The sequence below is a fragment of the Bos mutus genome, chromosome 28, assembly GCF_027580195.1.
Source record: "Bos mutus isolate GX-2022 chromosome 28, NWIPB_WYAK_1.1, whole genome shotgun sequence".
In the NCBI taxonomy this organism is placed as follows: Eukaryota; Metazoa; Chordata; class Mammalia; order Artiodactyla; family Bovidae; genus Bos; species Bos mutus.
The window spans coordinates 15663126-15690095 of NC_091644.1; the positions used below are offsets into that span (position 1 = coordinate 15663126).

A 26970-nucleotide genomic window follows, 5' to 3' on the forward strand; every position below is an offset into this window, starting at 1 on the left:
AGATCTAAAAAATCAATCAAAAATACTGATGTCCCAGCTCCACCTTAAGAACCTGTTCCTACTCTTTGAGCTTCCTCAGGAAGAGGAAAGCTATCTCTGCCTCACAGCCCTGTTTGGATCCCTGGACTTTGGACTATGACATGTAGACTCGCAATATGCCTGCACATGTAACAGCTTTAGCTTCTTAGGGGATAGTGATGGCCTCCTCGGAGAGCTGGACTCTTCTAAGACAGACTCCGTCAACCAGGGGATGGTCTGTACCATCTGCCTGCTTTCCTCTTACTGTTGCTGCTGCTAGGTCACTTCAGTCGTGTCCGACTCTGTGCGACCCCATAGACGGCATCTCACCAGGCTCCCCCATCCCTGGGATTCTCCAGGCAAGAACACTGGAGTGGGTTGCCATTCCCTTCTCCAATGCGTGAAAGTGAAAAGTGAAAGTGAAGTCACTCAGTCATGTCCAACTCTTCGCGACCCCATGGACTGCAGCCTACCAGGCTCCTCTGTCCATGGGATTTTCCAGGCAAGAGTACTGGAGTGGGGTGCCATTGCCTTCTCCGCCTCTTACTGTTAGCCTTTGTCAGTTCTGCTCCTTCTAGTGTATAATCCCCAGAGTTGTCCTTTATTACACAGAACTTGTGAAGTAAATGTATTACCACTGGTTTCTACTTCTTCCAGTACAATACTGGGTTAAATAAAAATCTTTAGTTTCTTCATTTTTGAGGATTAGCTTCACTTGCTGTTCTTCAGAATAAAACTGAAGCCTGATCTAAAAGTTCTTGCTGAAACTAAGCCTGTGTGCCATAACTGTGAGAGCCCATGCCCTAGTGCACTAGCCACAACCACTGAAGCCTGCGCACTCCAGAGCCTGTGCTCCCCAGCAAGAGAAGGACCGCAGTGGCCTGCTCACCGCAACCAGAGAAAACCCTCGTGCAGCAACGAAGACCCAGCACAGCCAAAAGATAAATCGATTGGTTTTAAGTTCTTGCTGAAATAACGTACCCATCATTTAAAGCTTTATACAAATGTACTTTATTGTTTTAAACAGAAGAGGCAGAAAATATTTGCATATAACAAATCCTAGCTTATAAATGTAGTTTTTCAGTGGTGATATCTCTAATCAGCATTCAGGGATTGTTTGTTTGTTTGTGTCACTGTGTCTTGAGCACTGATATTAGAGAAAAGCACATTGGCGTAAAGTGTAAACCAGCGTCTCAACACTGGAAGAACTTGGAGAGCAAACATGATTTTTCTTACTTCCTCTAAGTAGTCTTAGTAAAACAAAAGGTGATCTTTGGCATAGATTCATACTTTAAAGGCATTAATATTGCATTTATATCAGTTAAGCAACTATACAAAGATGCTGAGGGCCTTGAAAATCATCAGTTAAAAGGTAATAGAGGAAGCCTGAGTGTACAGTACCAACTTAAGACAAGTTTTACACATTCGATGTTAGGATCTAACACACATTTGAGGTGGGGAGACATTCAGGCAAGGGTCTTACTCCTTTACTCATCCAGTTCTGGCTTTGGGAAGAAATACAGTTTCATGTGCTGGGGAATGCTTAGACAGCAGTGAAAAGTACAGGAAAGGAAAAGCTCCCTTCTCTCACTTTGCTAATAGGAACCTTACGGTGATAATTAAATATTATACCTATTACTCCCTTGAACAGCTGTACTTGGGAGGGAGGGGAGGTTGCCAGGGACTTGGTTGGTGTTGGCTGAGGGAGGTAGGAATTTCTGAGGACTGTTTCCCATTGACTCATCCCCCAGAGTGCCAGAATTCCAGTCTGCAAGTACCACCTCCCTTAGGTAGGAAGCATCCTTCAGACAGGATTGCCTTTGCATTAAACACTGCTGGGGGCAAGCACCAATTCTCAGGACTGAATTTCAAAAGGATAAAAAGGATCTTCCAAAGTTACAAAACAAACATTTATCTTTAAAATCTTGTCTAGGAAGGGTTTGAGGGAAGAATACAAAAGCCAGGACAGGAGACATGATTCAGTTAAAAATAAAATGCAGCATTTCAGCTCAGAAAGAACAGTAAGAGCTAAGAATGAATGAATAAGGCCTCAGCGTAGACCTCTGCAGGCAGTGACAAAGCGTGGAGTGGCCCCGCCAGGAGGGTGGGCAGAGCCACGCCCCGGCTACTCTGCCTCTCCAGTGGCAGAGAGCACCAGGGCACACAGTGTGTTCTGGGGATGCTGCCTTGGCGGGCCAAGGCAGGGTGTGGGACGGAAAGGTTCCCTAGCACAGACACTGCTCTGGGGTGAGGTAAAGACAGAACCACATGATACAGTGATTTCCTCCTGACAAAGTGAAATTTGGCTGTGTACTGTGGGAAACTAGAAGGATTGAACTAGGGAAAGGAAGGAAGTGAGTTCAGGCCCCACAAGCTGGGGCTCCCCAGAGGCCACCTTCCCCTGCCGCAGTGAAGCTCACATCTGAAAAAGACCCAGGAAGCACAGCCAGGAGAGGCAGGCAGGGTCAGCAGCAACATGGAAAGCCCAAAATGTTGGAGGCACAGTGATTTCCTTAACTGACTTGCCTGGGCCCTGGGTCTTGGGAGCCTAGTGGAAAAAATGAGGGGGTGGAGGCGGAAAGGGAGCTGTCCTCTAGGGAACAAGGGCAGAGCAGGGTGTCAGGCTAGTGTTCACTCTTGGATTTTGAGCTTATGTGAAGTCCATGGGCTAGAAACCCAGTCTGCCTATTGGGATAGAGTGTGCATAAGTAAAGCCGTGTTTGAGAATACAGGCCTTATACGGAGACACATTTCAGTGTCCATAACAAGAGTATAAATGTTTTCTAATTTGTATGTCAGGCCAGGATGGTGGCTTTCAACCCCCCAGCAATCTTGGGTGGCTCCTGGGACCACATCATTTTCGTTCTGTGCAGCAGGGGCTTGCTTCTGTGTTAGCCAGGTTCAACCAGGTGTCTACTGGTACCAGGGAGTCTTTCTAACCCAGCGCAGAGTAAACCCAGCATCTGTTCGAATTTTGATTGAAGCTGCTTCTGCTTCTCGAACAGTCTCCTTCACAGACTGCATGAGGTTCTGGGCATTGTGAACCAGCATCTCTGTGGCCTGCAAGGAAAGAGGAGCTCTCCATTACTCAGAGTCCCTGATGGAGCCCTGCCTCTGAAACAGGCTTAAGCCAGGAACGGAATGCGGTTTACCCTACCTGCGCCTGGCGTCACTGGTGGTTTATAGCTGGATCGCCAAAAAGAACCCCAAACTGGACCATCAATGATTGTGGACTGCACTCTCAGATGGCATCTAGTGTACACTCCTTTGCCGATGTTTGAACAAGCCCCTGCCTTGGGCTCCCCCTCTGCCTAGAATGCTCTTCCCTCAGGTATCCCAATGGCTCACTTCTCACCTCCTTCAGATCTCTCTGCCCAGTTATCACCTTATTGAGGCTTTTCCTGCTCACCTTATTTTAAGTCACAAACCACCTTCCCAACTCCCAGTGTGCCTCACCCTCGAGTTCTGTGTTCATTTTTCTCTACAGAACTCGTCATCGCTAGCTGATAAACTATATGTTTTATCTAGGTGGTTCATCTGATGTTTTATCTAATTTTATCTAAAATTTAAGTAACATGAGGGAAGCAATTTTGTCAGTTTTGTTCTCTACTGTATTTTGGTGTTATGTCAGTGCCTGTCACACGAGGCATTTCATATATATTTAATGAATGAATGAAAAAGTAATCAAGTAAACCAACCACCTTATAAATCCATGAAAATCTAAGTAAGTCTTCTAAACATAAAAAATACAGGACTGAGATCACATTAGTAACTTATCAATCTACTAACCCAGTAGTTTTTTTAATTCTGATATGTTTTTGAGCTATAGATCCTTTGTGAGATTAATGAAGGCTGTGGATTCTCCCCAGAAAAAAAAGCTCAGATGCACAAAATTTGTGAATGTGATATCAGAGGGTTTATGGGCTCTGAGAGGCATAACTATGGACTAGAAGTCCCAATCAGTTAATCTTTTCACTTGATCAATAAAGAGGCTGAGGCCCAGAAAGATTCAGAGACTTGCCAGCCAAACTCACACAGCAGTCAGGATGAGGCCTCCAATTTCTACCTTGCAGTCCTGTGTCTCTTCCGTTCTACCACATTGTCAGTTTCTTTTTCTACTAGAATAATGGAACATAGTAGACACTCCCAAGATACATTTTTGTTGGTTAACTGATTAAATGATAAGGTTGGAAATTCTTGAGTCTTCCCCTTCCTTCCTTGTCTTTTCTATTTCCTTTCCTTGGGGCAGAAGAGATCACCTGACAGGAAATAGCCGAGTGCCCAAACCCTGCCTAGAATACACGGAAGTTACAGGTGAAGATCCAGTTTGCGTGGTTTAGGGGACGAGAGGGTTAAGGTGAGAGCTAGTGAACTAAAACATGGTAGTTAAGGCAGCACTGTTGACCCCAAGAGAAGTAGCCTCCTTGCCTCCTCTCAAGTGCTCCTTCCCTGTCTCCTGGCCCAGACTTCTCCAAGGAGAGGGACTGTGTCTTTTGTTAACTCCTCTACATAGCACGTTATGCAGTGCCGCATACATATTCCAATGTATGATAAGCCTTGTCTGGGCAGTTCAACAAAAGATGTGCTATCTTCCATAAGAAGAAATTGGAAGTCTGGCTCACAGCACAGCCTATTGGAGGGAGTTTAGGAGAGGAAGAGGTGTTCAAATGATGGCTTTCTGAAAGACCTGAGCCACATTTCCAGGAGGCAGGGAAGAGAACAAACTGGGATTGCCAAAATACATACAAGAAACACTTTAAGCAAACATTCCCACCATCTTTATTTCAATATCTGTCAAAAAAAAACAAAAGAGAAGCACCTCCTTTGAGATTTCATTTCCACCTCACCACAGGCCTAACCACCTCATGCCCCTGAAAAGACAGTGCTGTTCATCCTCCCTGAGGTACTTATAATCCAGAGGGCAAGGAAGCAGGAATTCTCCAGCCGAAAAGGTCCAGTGGGCAGGACTGAACACACCCTAGAGGCCTCTAAAGAGCCAAGCCTATTCCAGGGAGAAAAAGAACTGAGTGGAGTCCTAACTGCTGCTGATTCACTCAACCTCCCTAACCCTCAATTTCTTATTTGTAAAATGACAGAAGTTGCACAAGAGCTTTTCACTTTCCTTTCCAAATTTCTGATGCATCTCTCCAACACAGATGCCCTTTTGAGAGAGCTGAAGACTCCATACCATGTACTGAATACTCATTCCTCAAGGCTGAATTAAATCACCCTAAAGGGGCACAGAAGCTGCTGGTGAGAAATCAGAAGCAGCAGGTACGTACCTGCTCGGACTCCTCGTCGCTTATGTTGGTCCGACCCAGCATGGTGGCCTTCACCGTGGACAGGATTTTGAGCTGGGTGCTTATGGTTGGGATTCGCTCGCATACCTAAAAGAGAAAACTCAATTGAGTATGTTTCTATGTTTTTCTTGCCTGCAAGCTCCTTGAGGGCGAGACTTATCCACCTCTTACTCTCAGTGGCTGGCATGCAGAAGGCATTCAATGTATCAGCAGCAGAATTCCATTTGTTTTCCCCCTAGAATCAGTCTAGTCTCTTTGTCCAAAAATGGAAGCATTAAAATTCTTTCATTTGATTCAGAAATACACTTTTCCAACTCTGTCTTTCCCAAACTCACATGCATATTTCCCCTTTCTGCTATTTCTTTCATGAGGTGCCTCTTCCTCCTTGCTCACCCGGATTTCTCTCTCCTGCTTTTCTCCCTACCCCTGCCACTGCCCTCCTCCCCCCCTCCCCCAACACACACACACATACACACACTTTTCCTGAGTACCTGTAAAAGGTTGGTTCTAATCCGCTTATCTGTGCACTGCTTGGCAACCTCCTTGGCCAACCGAGTCACCTCATCTGAGGCCTTGGCGATGTCCTTGGCACACTGAATCAGTGCCCGCTTGGTGCCGCTGCCCCCTCTGACCAGTCGAGACATCTCAGCCATCAACAGAGCCATGCGCTTGGCTGCTGCAATGATGTCATTGCCCTGGAGAGACGCGAGACACAGAGTGAGCTCAGCCCATACTCTGGCCAAGTTAGGGAGCGAAGTAGAAGCAGAGAAGAGGGGAGGGAGCCTGCTGCTCTAGCAGCCCTCTGGGAGGTGAGAAGAGAATACACAGGCTATTCTTGAGTGAAACGGACAGCAGAGGAGAAGTAAAGAGAAGAGTAAGCCAGGGCACTCACCCTAGCATTCAGTGAGAGTGAGAGAGACAGAGAGAGATCACTGGACCGAAAAAAGGAGGACTTGGATATTAATCTGAAAGGGCAACATGTGAGCCCCAGGCATAGCACTAAACAAGCACATCAGCATCTCCAGGTTAATCATGTCAATAAAATGGGAGTGGGCCCAAGGAATGGGTTAAACAGGCATTTTCCTCTCTGTGGGGGGAAAGCAGTACAGTTGGCCTGAAGGGAAAAATACAGATGAGCCTTTCCAGATGCTGAAATCATCCTCTTCAACCTGACCCTTCTTACAAATAGCGGCCAAGGATTGCCGCTGCTGAACTAGAATTTAAACCAAGTAACTACTATTAGCCTTGGTGAAAAAAATTTTTCTGACCTAAACAGCTCCTTCCCTCTGTTTACTGCCTCTTGTTTGTACTGTCAGCCTAAAGGAGCATGTTATTTTCATTCTTCATGTTTAAAAAGACCAAAAATCAATTCTTCAGTCCCCTCAGCTAAGTGGCTTCAATTAAAGAAACTTTCAGCTAAGAGGATGCTGGGGGAGGCTTTGGGAAAATAAAAATCATGTGTCAAGCTGTAACTGGAACTCCGGCAACTAATAGCAGCTTATCTTAGATTTGGCATTTTGGTTCATTATAACCCTCATGGGTCATAATGTACAAGTAATTTACTTTATGCCTTCAAAAGGCTCATCTTTTGGCTGATAGCAAGCAAAAATAATAAATGCAGTGTTCAAAACTACCTAAAAGGCCAGGCCCTCTGCATTTCTCCCCTCATGCTTTCCAGTTTCTAGACAATGCAGTGAGGCATACACAAACCATGCCACGGCAGGGTGCTCTGTGAGAGGCATCCACAGGCACCAGGAAGTGGCTGATTATTTACACGAGGGGGTGCGTAACCTCCCAGGCAGTCGTCGAGGCCAGAGAGAACACAGTTTGGGAAGAACTCATGAGAACAGGAGTATGTTAGACAAGGTTGGCTAGGCCCACCTCTTCCACTGCAGACCTGGGATCATTCCAGGATTTCATGACCTTGGTTAGAGGATAGTGTTGTGCCAGGGTTAGTTATTTATCACCCATCACTCCTCAAAACCTTTCTTCTTGCAACATGCCACCTTCAAAGGGGAAAATGTAATGATCCCCATCCTCTACTCCCTAAGGCCAGAGCTCTGTTGGTTCCTGTCCTGCAGCCTTGAGCCCTCTCTCTTCCCCACTCCCACACCCTGGCCCACTGAAACCCCTGATCAAGCAGTCAGTGAAGCTCCCTTCCCTGTGGGTACCCCTTAAGGCCAGCATCTGCCACGCAGCCAAGTGCAGGACAGCAAGCAGTCCTCCCCAGAAACCCTGCCATGTAAAGCTGCTTCTCACCCTGATCAACTCTGCCGGAGCCATCAGTGAGAGGTCAGCGGAGAGGAGCTGGGGATGGGGGGCAGGCAAAGCCCAATGATCAGGCCGGATGACCTCTTAATGGTCTATAGTGGTTCCTGACCTGAAAGTCATTGAGAGACGCATCCACAGCTTCCCAAGGGATTTAAGGTTCCAATGTCGGCCACAAGGTCAATAAGAAAAGGAATCCTTTCAAAAAGTGACCCTATCTCTCTCTAACCCCTAAACATGAATGCAATCCAATTAATCTGGCATTCGCAGACCTATGAAACTTGTGAAGCCAGTCCTAACAACAAGGTGCAAACAGACAGATGCCCACCCGGCCCAGACTCACAGGACCCGCACAGATCATGAGTGATGCAATGTGTCAAGGCTGCACATGGCCGGATGCATAGGGAGCAGCCCCACTGGGGGGCGCTCATCAGTACCTTACTAGACCACTTGGTAGCTTCCCGATGCAATGACTGAGCCGCGGCCAGAATGGGCTGGTTGACCGGCTGATTGGATGGCATTAACAGCAGCTCAGGTTCGTAATCGTCTTCCATGTCAGGGGGGACAGGGAACCCAACAGCATCAGCCGCCTCTGCCTCAGCTACAACACTTATACCCACCTTAGCGGCTGGGTTACCCGGCTTGGTCGATGGCAGGAAGGATGAGAAACAGGGACAGTGTTAGTAAGAGCAGTAGGGCTTGGGAAACTGAGCTTCAGCTGATTTAGTAACCCAAGCTCGCCTAGGATGGGAAAGAAAATGGATTCCCTCCAGGAGTCCGATGAGCCAAGCTCTGCAGAAAGGGAATTCTCAGCCTCCAGCACCAATCTGCTCATAGCAAGGGAAAGAGGCTTGCTTACTCCAGTAGCAAAGGTTTCCAGAGACATATTTATACAAAGAAAGAAAGTGGCATTCCTTTTTAATACACTTACTACCAAAGAGTAATTCTCGGGTCAGAACATTTTTGAGAAGCCAAACAAACAATCAATAGTAGCTTATTAACTTTAAAAGGAATTCAGAGGGGAAAAGTAAATGCGGCCACACAAGTTGCTTTGAACAGAACAAAGTGAAAACCTGCTGACTCATATGGACACTGTTCTACAGTTTCCTGGACACAGAAGGTATCTTGGGTCAGCTCTACCAGACACAAAATTTTTTTTTCTTGCTGGGGTTAAGAGTCCCAGAATCTAAAATAATAAACTGGAAGCAACAGATATCAAATCAGGAAAGAGGAAAGGAAAACACAACGCTGAGTGAAGCGGGCTTATCAAATACCCCATAGTCACCCAGCTAGAAGTAGCCTCGAGAAGACACCTCATCTAGCATCCACCTTAGGGAAAACATACTTCAGAGCAGTTGTCCCTATCTGAGGTCCTCAGAGACAACGCTTCACAATCTCACTTTGCATCCATCACTAGAACTGCCTCCTCAAGCTACTCTTTGGGTACAACCTAAATCTCTCCAATTGCACTCAGCCCAAACTCAGTTTACACAGTCCACAGATAATTAATGCATGGCCTTGTCAACTGACCAAGGCTGAGTTCAGAGGAGCTCTAAGTTGATGCCCATGAGAGAATGGGACCTGTGTGTGTTGGGGGAGACAATTAATTTAATACCAGGGATGGGATTCTGAAAGCCCAGGGAGGAAGCAGGGAGATCAGATGCTAAAAATAGGTTGAGGGGGAAAGAAAATGAAAGGAACTGCCCCCAGTGAAGCCAAACCACTGATATAAAGAATGGCAAAAAAAAAGAATGACAAACACGGGTTCTTTATATCAAACATCTCAGAGTATGTAATCTCAGATTACAAACATCTCTAACCAAGAGAAAGTAAGAGTTTGTGTCAAATTTAATTTGAGGTTGCTATAACTCCTAAAAATCTTAATCCGCACAGGAAGCCTGCCTCCAAAAAATGACTAATAACTTGGAGGACTCAGCGCCAACATGTGGTGTAGGTACCTTCTAAATCCTTTCACCTAAACTGTCTCAACCAGGACTCATCCCCATTCCTTAGAGGTAAGGCCAGCCCACTCCTGAGTGGGGTTCAGAGTCCCAGAGTGTACAAAGACAGACTGATAGAAACAAACACACCCCACTCCTCACCTCCCTAAACACACATGGTTCAAGTAACTACTGACTTCACACAGCTTGAAGTCAGCAACCCCCAGAGGCAAACCAGCAGACACAGTCAGATTTAAGGACTTCTGGTGACAAATGGCAGAGTGGGGTAAACATCTAGGCCAGTGCTGTCCACCCCTCAAGGTTTATGTTTATCTTTACAATTCATGTATATTTTGTGTTCCTATGAACAATGTACTTGGGTTTATTGTAATGAAATTTAAATTTTCTTTAGGAAATTCCCTGGCGGTCCAGTGGTTAGGACATAGTGCTTTCACTGTTGGGGACTGGGTTCGATTCCTGGTCAGGGAACTAAGAGCTCACAGGCCATGAGGTATGGCCAAATAAATAAATAAATTTTCTTTAAAATCTTTACGTAAAACCAACCTTCACTGTCACCCCCACTCAACTCCCCCACATGCACTGGGACTCTGCTAACGGTCCCAGGGGTATGCATGCCCCTGTTGGAGAGATATGATTGTAAGTAAGTCCACAGGTCAAGACCAACACCAGCAAGGTCACCATTCCTTCTGTGAAGCTGGACTCACAGCTAACAGTTCAGAAAAATACAGAGTTAAAAAAACCAAGGGCAAATTCCCAGCCTGAAAAAAACCCAAGATCAGATGCATGTGCGGGAGGTCCCTTGGGAACTACATTCAATACAAGAGCTTGAGATGACGGAGAGTGTAAAAGAAAAAGAGGAAAATAGATGTTGGGAATAAAGATGTAGGGTCATAGTAGAAACACAACTGACTTAAAACTAACAAATAAATTTAACTCTTATCTAGAAAGGTTACCACTCACTTTTCATCATTTAGAGCCAAATAGGGGCTTCCCAAGTGACTCAGTGGTAAAGAATCCACCTGCTAATGCAGGAGACACAAGAGACACAGACTTGATCCCTGGGTGGAGAAGATCCCCTGGAAGAGAAAATAGCAACCCACTCCAGTATTCTCGCCTGGAAAATTGAAAGGGCAGAGGAGCCTGGCAAGCTACAGTCCATGGGACTGCAAAGAGTCAGACACAACCGATATGCACGCAGGCAAAAGTTATTCATGGGGCATGACTGCTATAGCATCCAAATGTTCACCAACCACCTTAACATTTACACTTCCAGATCTGTTGGAGTTAGCCTGAAGCTGTCTTGAATTGAAGGGTAAGATGATTCTGATAACAGGACAAAGGACAAAGCTTTTAAGATACCAAATATCTGCTTCTATGAGAAAAGAGAAGGAAAATGAAAATATTTCATATAGCTATAGCAGAGCCCACAGAAGACTGTGCCATGTTTAGAGTGTGGATAATTACCAAGAGAGCATCTAAAAACATTCAGTGACCCCAAGAAAGAAGAGAAAGTTCTTAGAGACTAAATGTCCACCATCAGGGGAGCTGATACTCCAGAGGAAAGAGGAAAGGAACCTTCGTCTCAAACCACAGGTGTCCTAGCTCTCACTTGAGCTGCTAGAAGGAGAAACCATCAAGTACCAGAAACATCTCACTAAATCACAAGAAAGAAGAGGATCCTGCTCCTGGCAGCAACACAAACCAAAGCAGAGAGAGGGTGATTTTCCAAAAAGACTTCCTGGGCTGTGTGTCGGCTCTTCATCCTTTCTCAGCAAGAAGAGCGTCACTACTTACCTTGCTGGACCACTTGCGAGCTTCATCGTGGAGCTGCCTGGCAGCCATCATCATTGGCTGGTTAATCACCTCCCCGGCTTTCTGCTCAGGGAATTCTTCATCCTTCTCCTCCGGTGGTGGGGGCCTGGGTGGAGGGACCTCACCCTCAGGCAGAGGTGGTTTGGGAGGAGCAAGCTCATCTGTCAGCTAAGAAAGAATTGCTAGGTTATAAGTAAAGTCCTAGGAACTATCCCACTAGAATCCTTTCCTTTCCTCTAAAAAGCATCCCCAGCATATACCCTGAGAAAACCATAATTGAAAAAGACACATGTTCCCCAATGTTCACTGCAGCACTATTTACAAATAGCTGGTTCATAGAAGCAACTTAGGTGTCCATCGACAGATGAATGGATAAAGAAGCTGTGGTACATACACAATGGAATATTACTCAGCCATAAAAAAGAACACATTTGAGTCAGTTCTAACGAGGTGGATGAACCCAGAGCATTATCATACAGAGTGAAGTAAATCAGAAAGAGAAAAACAAATATCATATATTAACACATATATATGGAATCTAGGAAGACAGTAATGAAGAACCTCTTTGCAAGGCAGCGGTGGAGATGCAGACACAGAGAACAGACTGTGGACCCTGGGAGGTCGGGACGTGTGGACACGGGATGAATGGAGAGAGTTGCATGGAAATATACACACTACCATATGTAAAGTGGATAGCCATGGAAATTTGCTGTATGCCTCAGGGAACTGAAACTGGGGCTGTGACAACCTAGAGGGGTGGGATGGGGTGGGAGGTAGGAAGGAAGTTCAAGATGGAGGGGATATATGTATACCTATGGCTTATTCATGTTGATGTATGGCAGAAACCAAAACAATACTGTAAAGCAATTATTCTTCAATTAAAAATGAACAAGTTTTTTTTTTTTTCTTAAATAAAAAAAAAGTATCCCCAGAAAAGTCACCCACATTCACAATCATCCACACTGAGCACGAGGGCCACCTGCTTCAGTCTCAACAGAAGCATATTTTCCTCCTTTTTTCTTCACAAAAAACTAGCAGCTACTGTCTTGGACATATCCCAGGGAGGCATGCATGGCAATACCGAGCCAAAGAGCCTCAAAGAAGATCTAAATTCTGGTCTTAACTTCGGACCAGAGTTCAGGGGCAGCTGCATAAGCATGGAACTTCTCCCCAGGGCCTTGGGTTCCTCATTTACCAATGAGGAGTGCCTAGACCAAATGACTTCTAAGTTCTTGATTCCAAATGTCAGGACTCTGTTGATCCCGTAAGAATCCATTCCCCAGAAGAGCCATCTCCTGACTCTAACCACCCACCCACAGTCCATCAAATGGAAAGAATCAAGTCAAAAAAGAAGTGTTGGTGGCTAGGGAAGCACTGGTCATTAGCTCTGGGCACAATCACTCAAATTTGTCCTCAACAAACTCAGAAACTTAAATACGGGAAAGCAAATTTGGGACATTAAATATGGGAAAGTAAATCAGGACATTAAATCAAATTATTGCCTTGATAAGCTATTCCTAAGGACAAGCTATTTCCAATACAGCTATTTTCCCACTCCTCACCAACCTACCCCACTAACTCATCACTCATCACATTCACACTGACCATAGCCAGCTCCTCTGCTCCAGTCACTCCCCATCAAAGCAGACCAACACCACAGACTCTCCACTTACCCAGCACACCCAATGCATAGGCACTGGGTTAGGACTCCTCTAGATTCAAGAATGAAAGCTGAGTTGTGCCTTTGAGATTCAAGTAAAATAAAACAAAGCCACCTAGTGACAGAGGCTCCGGAGCAGACTACCTCTCTGCCACTACAGTCCCAACACCCTGCTGCTCAGTTCTCCCCGTGTATCTGGATTTACTTACTCGGAGCTGTTCAAGGTCTGGTGGAGGAGGCGGGAAGTCAGGCTCCTGTGGTTGGAAGGCTTCTCTGACCTTGGCCACAGCTCCTAGGATCCGGTATCCTGAGTCCAGGAAGCTCTTTTGCAGTCCTAAACACAGACACCCTCACTTTCAGTTGGGTAGGTCAGTACCCTGGAGCACTGTCTGTCCAGAAGAACTGGTTTTCAGTAACAAAAGCTGGGTGTGAAGCTGCCAGTAAGTGGCACAGGCAGTGACTGAAAGGGAAGGGAGGTAAGAGCAAGGCAGATGCCCTGAGTCCTGCAAACAGTCAGAAGCAGCACAAACCAGCTGTTCCCTGTAGTGCTCAGGGGACCTTCTTGCCTGGACAGCTGACAAGCACTCGGGACACTCCTGGGCAGGAACACTTTGGGATCAGGTGGTGCTCATCACCTCTCATGATAAAGCAGTCAAGAGATAAGCAGCCCCACTCAGAACAGGGGAGATGTCACTTTCAGATGGGGCAGACTTTCCCTGGAGTACTTCTCACCTTTCTCCCTCCCTACTCCTTTGCTCCATTTGGCATTCAGCATATTAGCCCTTACACTGAGCTGCTGCTACTGTATCCAGTCACCCAGAATTAAAGAATTTACTCAAACTATTTCTGTTGTTTAGTCACTAAGTTGTGTCCAATTCTTTCACAACCCAATGGACGGTAGCGCGCCAGGCTCCTCTGTCCGTGGGATTTTACAGGCAAGAATACTGGGGCAGTTTGCCATTCCCTTCTCCAGAGGATCTTCCCAATCCAGGGATTGAACCCATGTCTCCTGTATTGGCAGGCAGATTCTTTACCACTGAGTGTCACCTGGGAAGCCGCTCAAACTATTAGAAACTCCAATTAGGAAACTGAGCACGTCTTTAGTGATGGTGGGTTGGGAAAACGAGGTAGACTTTGCCTGGGCTAGGGATGAAGAGGGCAGCCCCTTCTTCCCACTCTCTCACACTGAGTGGGTCCTACTCAGAGAAGAGGCTAGAATCACTGGAGGTTCACAGAAGGAAGGAATTCAGATGGTTCCTACCAGAAAGGAGTGACACATCTTCAGCAGCAAAGAAAACATGACCAAAATTCAGCTAATGAAAACCCAAATTCTTTGGTGTAGGATCAAGATAATCACCTAGGAGACCCACAGGTCAACTCAGGTCCTCCAAATTTGACAGAAATAAAGAATGTTGTCTAGAGAAAAAGCATTTTAAGAAAAGCAGAAGTTATGCAAGTGATATAAGTTAAATGGTTGATAAATTGGTTATTATGCATCTTTTGAGAAATTTCCAAAATAATGATTCAATAGGAGAAGGAGCTATTTAGTCAGACTACATGAAGAAAGTGCAGAGAAGCTGCTCCAGAGAAACTAACTTATGATAACCCTGCCAACACTTCAGGAAATATTCTGTCCAACATATTTTGAACAGAAAAAGATTAATCTAGCATTCTCAAACTAGCAGGCTATAGTTTTTCCTCCAAGACTTTGCATGTGGGCATTTTGGGGTGCATCTTCTTTTCCCTCCCTATCAGCTGCCTGAATTAACCTCTCAGGTGAGGTGAACCACACCATGCATTGCTTACCAGGGTCAGAAATGTTTCCTGCCACGGCCTTTGCATCCACCACCATTGGGGAGATGGTTTTGCTCAATTCATCAGAGGCAGCTTTCACAGCCTCACGGAATTTGGGATCCTCAGAGTTCTCCACCTCCCTCTTAGCCACCAGCAGGATTCGGTTGGCCCGACGAGCAATGCTGGTTGCCCCGGCGACCAGCATCTGAGGCTGAATGTTGGCCATGGCAACTTTACACTTGTCCAGGTCTTTTTTAATTGCTTCTTCGGAAGCATCCAACAGAGATTTAGTGTCAATGGCTTCGTCCACCAGCCCTGTCCAGAGAATAGAAATGGAATTTAGTTTCTATTTTACAAGAATAGAGACTCCAAAACCCTGATGCCCACTCACGTGAACGGACAACACTCATAATTCTCACCTTCAGCTCAAAGTCCTTCTTACACAATCAAAAGCACCACTGGAGGGGGGTCGGTGGGGGAGTAAGAATGTAGCCCAGGAGGCCAAACAGATTCAGAGCATTTTTACCAACCGTGGTCCCAGCCTTCTTATATCTACCACAGACACCCAGAAACGCTTTCACATCAGGAGGAAACCAGAATTGTGTCTGAAACCTTCGCTGCATCAGCACCACATTATCTGTTAAGAATGTTTTCTCCTCCCGTCTCACTCCCCAGCCATCTGTTGCTTGTTGGCAGCTTGTGGTGCCCAAGATGAGCCACGCAGTGGATTCCAGTAACCTTAACAGCCTGTTTCTTGTTTCTGTTACCTGTCTTCATATGCCCAAGGAGCTCCACTTTCATCACTGGCTGCTATGGACCCCTGTCCCAGCAGGTCGTGCAGGGAAGCTGGAGCGCCTACCTTCCTCATCTCTTCCTCTCCCATCCCTCCCTCCACAGAGAATGAAGAAGACTCAGAGATGCCACTTCTACTGCACAGACACAGGTCTGTTGGTTGTTGGTGTCTCCTTTTTAAAAAAGAAAAAACTACGTAGTCGATAAGTTGGAGGAAATTCTGAGACAAGTTGTATTAAATGGTAGCTATTGTGGTTCCTTGAAATGTGAACCCGTTGAAAATGACAGGGACACTTACTGTATCCACAAACACTGCCTCTCAGCCTCTGAAACCAAACCCCAGCTCAGACAGAGACAAGGCACTATTCAGAGAAGATAGGAACTGTAACAATAAACATCACACTGGGAGGGCGGCATTAAAATCAAAGGGGCTCAAAGAGTCTCTCTTTGGACAAAGTTGCAAGGCTTGAATGAGAAGCCACCGCTGCTCAGAGGCCTTAATCAGGGCCAAGTACACTGTCAGGCACATGACAGTCCCTTTATCCAATTACAGCTTAGTAACATAACCGGTCCTGCCTGAGTTTCTCAGAACTTGTTTCTCATGGATTAGACAGCAAGATTTTTGCACACAACGCTACCTGTCATTTTTTCAACATTATCGATCCACTGGTTCTTCATGGTCTCAAAATGTTCATAAGCAGCTTGATTTCCAGGATTCCTAAGTAAGATGCGAGCGGCTGAGACCACCTGGGAATAACAAAGCAACCTTGAAACACCAAGAGCACCTTCCCTCTCAAACACAAGCCTTGAGTGAAGCTTCCCCCTCTTCACCTGCAGGTGGCACTCTAAGGCCAAAAGTCGGCGAGTCTCCTTTAACGCCAAACACTTTAGTCTTGGTCTGATAAGCAGCTCAGCTAATAAAGTAACATAGTAAAGGAGTGTTTGCTTGATACTTCCAAACATACACAAAACAGACAAATACTTAAGCCCTCCATGTCCTTCCATCTAAAAAAGTACCATTTAAAAAGATACTATTAACAGATTTATGAATATTTACTAAAAACAACTGTCTATAGTTAACAAAGTACTTTCACATCCATTATCAGGCTGAATCCTCACAACAAGCCTGTGAGAGAGACAGGACAGTAATTTCTCCATTTCACAGCTGCAAAAACCAAGACACAGAAAATTGAAGTCACTTGCTCAAGAGCTCTTAGCTAGTCAGTTACAGCTCTAGAGGAAGGAACTAACATTTACTGAGTATTTGATAAATTATAGGCTGTATAACATATAAACATCTGAATTTTCAAAGCAATCCACTAGGAAAGAGTTCCCTCTGTTTACATATGAGGAAAGGATTCAAGTCCAGATCTGTCTCCAAAGTCCTGGTTCTTTTTACAGTTGGTGTGTTAAGCCTAATGCTGTGTTTCTGTTTTTTAGGAATCTCGGTTTTATACAGAAATTCTGTATTTTATTCTTCATGTTTTATGGAACTTTTTCACGAAAGTTAGATACACTCATGTTTTACGGACATGTTTGATTTTTCAAGAGACTCTAACTTTTAACATGCCACATGGATAAAAGCTGAACAATGAAGGGACATGCTAAATGTCCCCTGTCTCTGCTTACAAGCTCCCACCACATCTAGTATCACAAATCTGTAAAGCCAAGACAGTTTCTAATGTATCACAGGCATTTAAGAAATATATGCTGAGTAAATAAGTGAAAAAATAATAAAGTTTCTATAATTCAACTGAAAGAAAAAAAATGCACAAACATCACACTAAATGACATTGAACTGATTTTTTTAAAGAACGTCTATCATGTACTAGAATTTTAATTCCTGTCCGATTTGTTTTCTTTTGTTCCCACTCTTCCAATATTCTGTTCACAGTCTGGTATATCTTGGTTATATAATTAAAGAGAAAAGAAAACTAAGTATAAAACAACTAAAAATGTTTAAATAGCCTCAAAGAGACGTATGGAAAGGCATAAACTCTAAAATCAAAACCAACTAACCTCTCAAGATTATCAAATTTTTCTCTAATTCTGTATGGGAGGGGGGTACTTTACTAGTTTCTTCTACTTTCAAAACTAATCATATCATTGTAAAAAAAATTCAAACAATATAAAAATGATTTTATTGACACTAAGGGTAAATGTGGGGTTTCTTCATGATATTTTATAATAATAAGTGTTCAAAAATGTATAGAAACTGTTCTGTAGTTAACCTCCTTTACTCACTACGGTGTGAACTTACATGATAAAAAGGGAGCGAAACTCACCTGGGGTGTAAGTTCTCGGGCTGTCTTCACTGAGGCCTGAATGCCTTCCACTGTTGATTTATTAGCAGTTCCAACAGCAGCCGCCTTCTCTGCTGTGGCCCCAAGCCTTCCTGAATGGTTTTCAAAGTTAGCTGCCCTCTCATCAAATACCTTGAGGAAAAAAAACAAAGATATTAAGTAATTTTATTTCAATAAAACAGGTCAGACAGCCTAAGGGAAAAGTCTCTCTTTTTAAGTAGAGGCAGCAACTGCTTGAGCAAAGACTTCAGCAGATGACATCAAACCCCAGCTAATAAGACAACAGTCACACACTGAGTCCTGGCCTTGCCATATCTCCTCAGAGATTTGGTCATTAGCTCCACATGTATGCAGACACACACACATCCTTGAATTTCAGTTCAACTAATGCTTACCAAGTGCAAACAAGACATACAGAGCCATGTGGTCTACAAGAAGAAGTTCACAGCATCCAAAGACTTAATCCCCCTTTCCCAAGGCTTATCCTCTAGTTTGAAGAGGTCAGAAAAACCTACTCCAGGTTGGTGGCTGAATGCGTTAAAGATCAAGACTATCCACAGAGTCCTAACCAGAGCCCATCCTCGGGCAGCTCCCCTCACATATCCCGTTACCATTAATGTTGTAAAAGTTCTGCCCCTGACCTCCGTAGGAAAAACGATAGCTGGTGCTCACACCCAGGCCTGACACAAGGGAAATTCGCCTGATTTCCATCACCCAAAGCCAAACTATCCACTGAATTGTTCATTCAGTTCACACATCTGCTTCAGCAGGGATATTTTTCAAAGTCGCATACCTCGAAAGGGACAACTGAACTTAAGAGGACAGGAGTTCCTCTGTCATTTGTCTGAATAACATTATGAGCACTGACGCTCAGCAGCAGTCCTGGGTGACGTTTATACACAGAGCACGTCAGGACTGCCGAGCAGAGTCTACCCTCCTCTTTACCTCCTCCAGAAGGTCTACCTGCCTGTACTTGGAGTCAAGTTCTGGCTCCTAGCAGACACTCTCTAAAGGTCTCTTGGCCCAAAAACAGGCTCCTCATTGCCAGGGTTCTATGTTTACCTGACTCAAGTCTCTTCTCCATCCTGGCCTCTTCTCTGATTCAGCCATTAACGGGTTCTTGCCATTTTTAAAGCTCAGAATCTCTTCCTAAATCTCTGATCTCCTGGTCCTCTTCTCCTGGCCTCCATCCTTGTTTCTTTCCTTGTCTGGTCTCCCTACTCTGAATACACAAGGCTTTTGCTGACTTTGTCGACCATCTCAACCCCAGACCATGTCCGCTGCTCCCTTTGACTTAATCTACTGCTTAGCTTGATTTTCTTGTCATGCAACCAAAATTTACTAAGCACTTACTATGTACCAGGCTCTGGAACAGGTGCTGAAGATACAAAGATGAGTAAGACATTATTTCTGCATCTCAAGGAGCTCACATCCTAGCAGGGTTTAAAAGGCCCATAAACAGATGCCTATAATAGTTGTGTGCTATCTGCAATAATAAATTTAGGCATTGATACTTAGGAGGAAAAAGGCACATAACCTATCCAGAAAGAAAAGGATACTAGAATAAAGGATAAATAGAAATTAGCCAAAAGAGATGATGGGGAAGATAACTAGGTAGAGACAGAGAGAGAACAAAGACACAGAGAAAAGAAAGGACAGAGTAGGCAGGAAACTATAAGCAAAGAGGTATTTATTGCTGGGACATGAACTGAGAAGCAGGGCTTTGTGCAAAACAAGGGTAAGGAGAGTATTAGAAGCCAGATCACAGAGCCCTGGCTTTCTCCTATGCGAAAAGGAAGGACCACTGAAAGGTTTAAGCAGGAAAATATCAGGCTCAGACCTTTAACTTTATTTGTGCCTTAGTGACCAATTCAAAGACCAGTTACAGCTGCATAGTCACTCAGGCAGCAAGGGACAAGGATCAGAATTACAGCTGTGGCAACATGAAGAGAAATTAGAATTCAAGACATATTTGTGAGATCAAATTAGCTTGTCTTACTTTACTGATGACGAGAAGAGTCAGTGGCAACTCACAAATTTCCAATAGGAAGAAGACAGGACAATACATGCTGTGGTACCCAGCAGTATCTAGGTAGAGATTACCAACAGAGTTTGCCTACTCATCCGACACCAAGAGATGTCTGGAATGAAAAAATAGCAAATTACCCCAGCCTAAGTGGACCATGAGCTGAACTGCCCAGGAATCAAGGCCACAGAACGAAAATGGGGGTCATTAGCAAATAAGAATAACACAAACCTCTGCCCACCTGTTCTACACTGTCTTGGGTGCCTGACCCAACTCCTCCTTCACTGCCAGTACTACAGAGTCTAGAAAACCAAATACTTGCTTTCCTAGATTCCTTTGCAGTCAGGTAGCCTTGTGACAGAGAAGGCAATGGCACCCCACTCCAGTGCTCTTGCCTGGAAAGTCCCATGGACGGAGGAGCATGGAGGGCTGTAGTCCATGGGGTCACTGAGGGTCGGACACGACTGAGCAACTTCACTTTCACTTTTCACTTTCATGCATTGGAGAAGGAAATGGCAACCCACTCCAGTGTTCTTGCCTGGAGAATTCCAGGGACGGGGGAGCCTGGTGGGCTGCCGTCTATGGGGTCGCACAGAGTCGGACACGACTAAAGTGACTTAGCAGTAGTGGTAGCAGCCTTGTGACAGAGTTCCAGTCAATGAGACATACACGAAAGTCTCCTGGAGGATTTCTGGGAGTGTTTACTTTCATTTATTCAGTGCCAATGATGTGCCAAGAATTGTGCCAAGAAATGGGAATAAAGTAATAACAAAACAAAATCCCTGCCCACATGGAGCTTTCATGCTAACATGAGGGAAACATACAAAGAAAAATGAGGTAAATATGCAAATGTTGATAAACACAAAGGAGAAACAGGATGTGGAGATAAGGAAATTCCTTGGGCTGGGGCTGCGCTCTTAGGTGGTGACCCCAAAGTGATGTTTCAGTAGAAAGCTGAAGAAAGTGAGTGAACAGTGTTTGCAGTTATCTGTGGGAGGACCAGAGAAGACAAGAACAAGGGCTTCAAGATTAGAACATATAAACATAAACAAGGAATACTGGGAATACCACACAAGAAGGTCAACGCAGAGACAGGAGCATGAGAGGGATGAGAGGTACCAGATGAGGTCAGAGAAGTAGATGGGGGACCATCTCAGATGCAGTGGTGTGACAAAGATGCTGGTATCAACTCACACAAACTCATAAAAGCCAGAAGTGCCCATCTCTTCCCAATTCTGCTTACAGTGACTTCACACTGAACCAGTCATCACGGGAGTATTTACATCATGAAAGTCAACAAACTTTACAAATCAGAGTCTTTTGGTTTTTGTTTTGTTTTCTCCTCGAGAGCTGGTCTACCAGCACATCACTGGCCTTACTGTTCATTGTAAGTACTCTGGCTTCACTCTGGGACAGAGAGGAGTAATCTGAAGGGTTTGAGTAAAAGAATGACATCAAATGACTTAAAAGAAGTGTCCTGACTTCAGTGTCAGGAATAGTGTCCTAAGGACACACTGAAGGGACAGCTATGACTAGAGGGACTGTTATGGCGGTTACGACTGGGGTGTCCCCCTTCCTCATTTCTTACTGCCTTGAACATAATAATGCCCAGGGCTGCATCAGCCATCTCTATCAGGAAAGATCATGAAAATCACAGAGATGCCAGCTTTCAGGGTGTCAAGCTGCTGAATCAATGCCAAGGCTACCTAGCTCCCTGTTTCTTATTATATGATAAAAATAAAACCCATTGTTTTCATCTCTGATAGTCAGGTCTTCCCCTACTTGCAAGTGAAGACATGTCCTAAAGAGATTTCTAGCTGAAATACGTGGTGACTGAAATAAGAAGTGGCAAGGCCTTCCTTCCCTTTTGTACTCTTCATCCACAATTTCCCAACCACCCCTGATGTACACTGTAGTCACATTTTACCTTCACACATGCACACACACACACACGGATGGCCAACAGAAGAAATGGAAGCCCTCGGACACCCACCTCTTCCCTATTGGGTGCATCAGGAGGAGCAGTGGCTGCCACTGCCAACAGCTTGATGGGAGTCGTGGTATCACTGAAAACATCTGACACCTCCTGAGTCATGGCCTCCTGCATCCGGGCTTTCAGATCCTTAAAAACATTGTTTACAAATGAAATTTTCCATAAATATCCAAAAAGCACATCGGCCACTGTCCTCTCTTCCCACTCGATGTGCCACTGTCCTCTCTTCCCACTCATTCCTTCAGTGTTTCTTTCAATGTTATCAACTGTGAGTATCAACTGTGTACAAAGCACTGAGCTAGCATAAAACAGGTATAAGAAGTGAATCTTGCCCTCTAAGCAATTAAGGACATAACTCACATTGCCCTAGAGACTGTTCCACCCAAGCAAGAAATCTTACTTCATTTCTTGATGGCCTCTAAGAAATAATACTAAGAACCAGAGGGTTGAGCCCAAAGACCATGAGATGAGATAATCCCTCACCAGTCCCAATGCTGGAGCGGCCTGACATGATCTCAGTAACTGTAAGATACTGTGGATACAGTGCCAAATTTCTAAGTAATTTCTTATATTTAGAGGAAAGAAATCAATAATGGATTTTTTTGGATACATGATATTTCAAATAAATTTCAAGAAAAACTCAATAACCAATGTATGTATCCATTTTCCAACATGGATCTAAAGAAGACAATTCTCAGAAGTCATGAAAAAAACTCCTTTTTATAATTCACATTTAGTCCAATCTAAGGTTTTTCTTTGTTTGTTTTTTAGTTGCACCATAAGGCATATGGAACTTCTCTGACCAGGGGGATGAGGGATTGAACCCATGACCCTTGCAATGGAAGTGTGGAGTCTTAACCACTGGACCACCAGGGAAGTTCCAATCCAAGTCTTAGAATAGATTTATACTCAAAAAAGTTTCAGTCACCTCCACTGTTTCTCAAAGTGGGAGGCATGCAATGGCTGGTGATATCTAAGAAGATTTTAGATGTTATACAGAAAAATGTTTTTATTGTAATAACTGTTTCTTTTACAGAATATTAGAAAAAATATAACTAGCTCATCAAGCTCCTGACTTCAAAATTATTATAAACTTTTCTTTTAAATAAGTTTAAAAAAGGAGTCCATTTTAAGAAAAAAAGCTGGCTGACTAAACAAGTGTAAGTGATACATGGTAGAGCAGATATGAAAGAGCTCTTGTATTTCTTGGGAAACAACAATTTTAATTGCTATCACACACTGATAAGCTTTTTCCTAATAAACTCTGGATTTTCTTATATTCTTGATCACATCTTTTTCACTTTCCCTAGACTCAGGAAATTATGTATTTTTAAAACTCTCTCCCTCCCTAGTTTTTCAATTATAGTTAAGCATAAGAAATGCAATGATACATGCTCCCGAGCTCTACCTTTAAGGAGTCTTGGAGCTGAGATGCAAGAGCTCTCGCCTGAGGGCTCTCCCCTTCCCCTCTGGCAGCCAGGTCAGCCAGCTGGGCTGTCAGCTGGTCCACTCGGTCACACTTTGCAAGAAGATCCTGGCGATAAGGCCCCATCATGACATTAGCCAGACGATGCCCTTCGGCCACAAGCCCTCGGATGGCAGCTTGACCTGTACCAGGAGAGAAAACACGGACACTCACATGGATATGGAGAAGCCAATCACTGTGCCATTCTGGTAAGGGTTTTTTTTTTTAATAGTAACATTTAGTGGTCTGTTTTTTTTCCCCCCAGTAAAAAGACAAAACATTTGAGAAATATAAAAAATGTAAAAAAATATAAACCACCCATAATCCCATCTCTCGGAGACTAATATATTTGAACATTTCCTTCCAGTTTTTTTTTTAATGCATTGCATGCTCCTCTATATACATACATATATTTCTCTTTTATAAATCTGGGATAAACTATACATTAACTTTTATCCTGTGCTTCTTTTTATTTAACATGAGCATTTTTCTACATCATTAAAAATTATTTAATGATGTAGATCTAAAATTTATGTAATATTTTATAATATGAACCTAATTGTTGGCAATTTACTTATTAAATATTTATGTTGTTTATATACATTCTTGTAACTCCTTAGAAATATCTCTAATTATTACTTAAAATAAATTCCTATAAGTCAAATTGCTGAGTCAATGGGTATGAACTTTTTTTTAAAGCTCTTGCCATACAATTCCAAATTGCCATTCAGAAAATTTGTACCAATTTATTCCTCCACCAGTAAATTATACATCTGCCTGATTAGCCAACACTGGATTAATTAAAATAATTAAATTTTTTCCAATGAATGCAGCAAATGAAATAAATATATCTTTCAGCTTCAACAGGCTTGCTATCATAATTTGACCTAAATTCTTATAGTTCCATTCCTAAAATCTCTCAAAAATCAAAATTTTAGGTTATCAATTCTACAGGTGATTATGTGATGCAGGAGACTTCACAACTGAAAATAACCTTGGAAGTTAAGTACCTTTTATTTCGTTTTAAGAATTATATTTAACTGTCAACTTTCTAAGGACTGTAATAACAGAAAGAAATATAATAGAATGAAAGTATACATAAACTGGAAACAATTAGCTCAAAGTTTCAATTGCAACATGAGGACTTTTCTATTTGCCTGCAACAAAATCATTTATTTGCTAATACTTTTGATTAAATCAAAGAAATACTACTGGCTACATTTAGAGATGGAGTCATACTGTGGAATGACTTACTCACCAGTGACTAAAGAGCCCCTCAGTACCTAATCACAGATGACACAGGATCTCTAGCAACAACTTGCTTATCTTCACTGAAATAAGTTTAATGAGGGCTAAGTGCACTAATAGCCTTACCAACTCCCCGGTCATCCACAGTAGGATTATCAATCCACCGCTGCGCTTGCTCAATCTTGCCTTCAAGGTGGACCGCTGCTTTGGCAGGTCTGCTGTTGGCTACGGCCCTGTTTGTTTTAGTCTGTAAGTTCTGTAGGGCTGTGGCCACCTGTTTGGCTAATGCTCGGGCCTCTGGGGAATCTCCTTTACCTCTGCAGAGAGAAAAATAGTCACTCTGTCACACCAAGATACTCTTTACATCGAGATGACTCAATTGATAACAGTAATGCTAATGAAATGACAAATTGCTAATGATTATTATTGACTTGAAAGGAAAGGGATTTATCTATTTGGCCCTTAAATAAATTAATACTATAAATTCTGATTGTTTTTCCTAGTTAAGATAGTTTAATATGAGTTTGGTCATTCTGGCTCAACCAAGCTCAACCATTTGGTAAGCTGAGCTCAGTCAGTCATCAATAGATTAGGTGATCCTTCCCTCCAGCCTGCCACCTCAAGAGTATGACTCATTTTATAGCTCAAGTCCAGTAGGTCATAGAAAAGTAAACCAGGAGAAGTGTACCTGTCTCACTGATAAAACCGCAAATATTAGCCTACCTGACAGAATGACTAATTTAGATACCATCTTAAGAGCTCCTTTATGATTCTAAATTTTTATACTTTCTCCATTTTTGTAAAGCTGGACAAAAAAGGTAACTGCCCTGTCAGGAAGTTTTATATAAATACATATATTAGATATATATTGTAAGTAATGATGGCATGTGACCAAACACGAAGGTCTGCTGTTATCATAGTCATCATTAATTCTCTCTTCATTAAGAAACATTAATGAGTGCTTGCTATGTATATGGACTTGTGTTTAGATCCCGAGAACACAGTTTCCTACTCTGTGTATTTTTATATCTAGTAAAAATGTAAGCAGACTGTACTAACAAGCTAATATTAATAAACAGATACCTAAATTTGTAGATATTGTATTTTGCGTGTGTGGGTGCTCAGTCGCTCCAGTCGTGTCTGACTCTTTGAGACCCTATGGACTGTAGCCCACCAGGCTCCTCTCTCCTTGGGATTCTCCAGGCAAGAATACTAGAGTGGATTGCCTTGCCATACTCCAGGGCATCTTCCTGACCCAGAGATCGAACCCGCATCTCTTATGTCTCCTGCATTGATAGGTGGGTTCTTTACCACTAGCACTACCTGGGAAACCCATTGTATTTTACAATTGTCTAGTTATACATTTTCCCACCTACATAATTTAAGACTTGGGGTATAAAGCAGTGACCCCCCAATTGACTGAGCTTGATACCAAATCAAATCTCAGCTATTACATAAGCTGCTCTCTATCACCACAACCTCCTGCCTAAAAATTATGTCCACCCTGCTCTCACTCATTTCTATTTCATGGTCTGAGGCCGGAGTTTGCTTTCTTAGCCAATATTGCTCTCTTAGCCAGTGTAAGATTTGAAAGAACTCTAAAGTAGCTCTTTGGGAAAAAGGTAGGCACTCTCCCATGGAAGAACAGGAACTGAAACATACAAGTTAAATGAAACACAGAAAAACAGGAACTGAAGCATTCAAATATCTTAAATCTCTCAAGATACTGGACTATCGTTATCCCTGGAGAAGTGGCTAGAGGACTGAGGCAGGAGAGAGAATCACCTCTTAACTTCTGCCACTGTACGCTTTCTTAATGTTCTTTTAGCATGTGATGCGGTTGCTTTCTTTAAGACAGAAAAATATCTTCCAAAAGGAGAAAGCAACACCTTTTTTCAATATAATCAAAGTAGGTGCTAAGAAGGCCTTATCTGTTTCAATGATTTAAAAAAAAAAAATCTTCAAAAGAAGCTGTGGTGAGAATATCATATTTAAGGATCTTTTATAATTGCTACATAAAAAATACACTGCTTAGGAAGGAAGAAAATATTTTCTTATGTCTCCTCAATCCCACCCCCCACACACCCCTATCTTTTCACAGCTAGCCACAAGTTATTTTCCTCATATGTCTGGGAAACAGAAAAGTCACAAATATGGTGTAGCAGGATGTCCTAAGAAATTTAAAAAACAGATCCCAAAAAAGGTGTTCTTGGTATCCTAAATTAATTAATTAATTTAAAACCATCTGCCCTTACCATGTCACACAGAATCAATGAGAATACAGGAGAAGAGCATCATATGTGCATTTAACCTATAAAATTCAACTACAT

At 43.4% G+C, this 26970-nt stretch overlaps 1 protein-coding gene across 4 annotated transcripts in view; it reads right to left on the reverse strand.

The window, feature by feature from the left end:
- Positions 1-1005: 1005 nt before the first annotated feature.
- The window catches only part of VCL (vinculin), a 112606-nt gene continuing 86641 nt past the window's right edge, over positions 1006-26970 (reverse strand). For 2 of the 4 annotated variants that reach the window (XM_070364698.1, XM_070364697.1), the window contains exons 11-22: positions 24767-24957; positions 23336-23535; positions 21928-22056; positions 17891-18040; positions 16244-16352; positions 14826-15128; positions 13229-13353; positions 11342-11527; positions 8024-8227; positions 5810-6013; positions 5301-5405; positions 1006-3078 (exon numbers count right to left, since the gene is read on the reverse strand). In XM_070364698.1, the coding sequence (XP_070220799.1) occupies positions 2932-3078; positions 5301-5405; positions 5810-6013; positions 8024-8227; positions 11342-11527; positions 13229-13353; positions 14826-15128; positions 16244-16352; positions 17891-18040; positions 21928-22056; positions 23336-23535; positions 24767-24957 (2053 nt within the window). In that variant the 3' untranslated portion in view covers positions 1006-2931. The remainder of the gene's footprint in view (positions 3079-5300; positions 5406-5809; positions 6014-8023; positions 8228-11341; positions 11528-13228; positions 13354-14825; positions 15129-16243; positions 16353-17890; positions 18041-21927; positions 22057-23335; positions 23536-24766; positions 24958-26970) is intronic. The other 2 variants (XM_070364700.1, XM_070364699.1) reach the window with 1 other exon arrangement.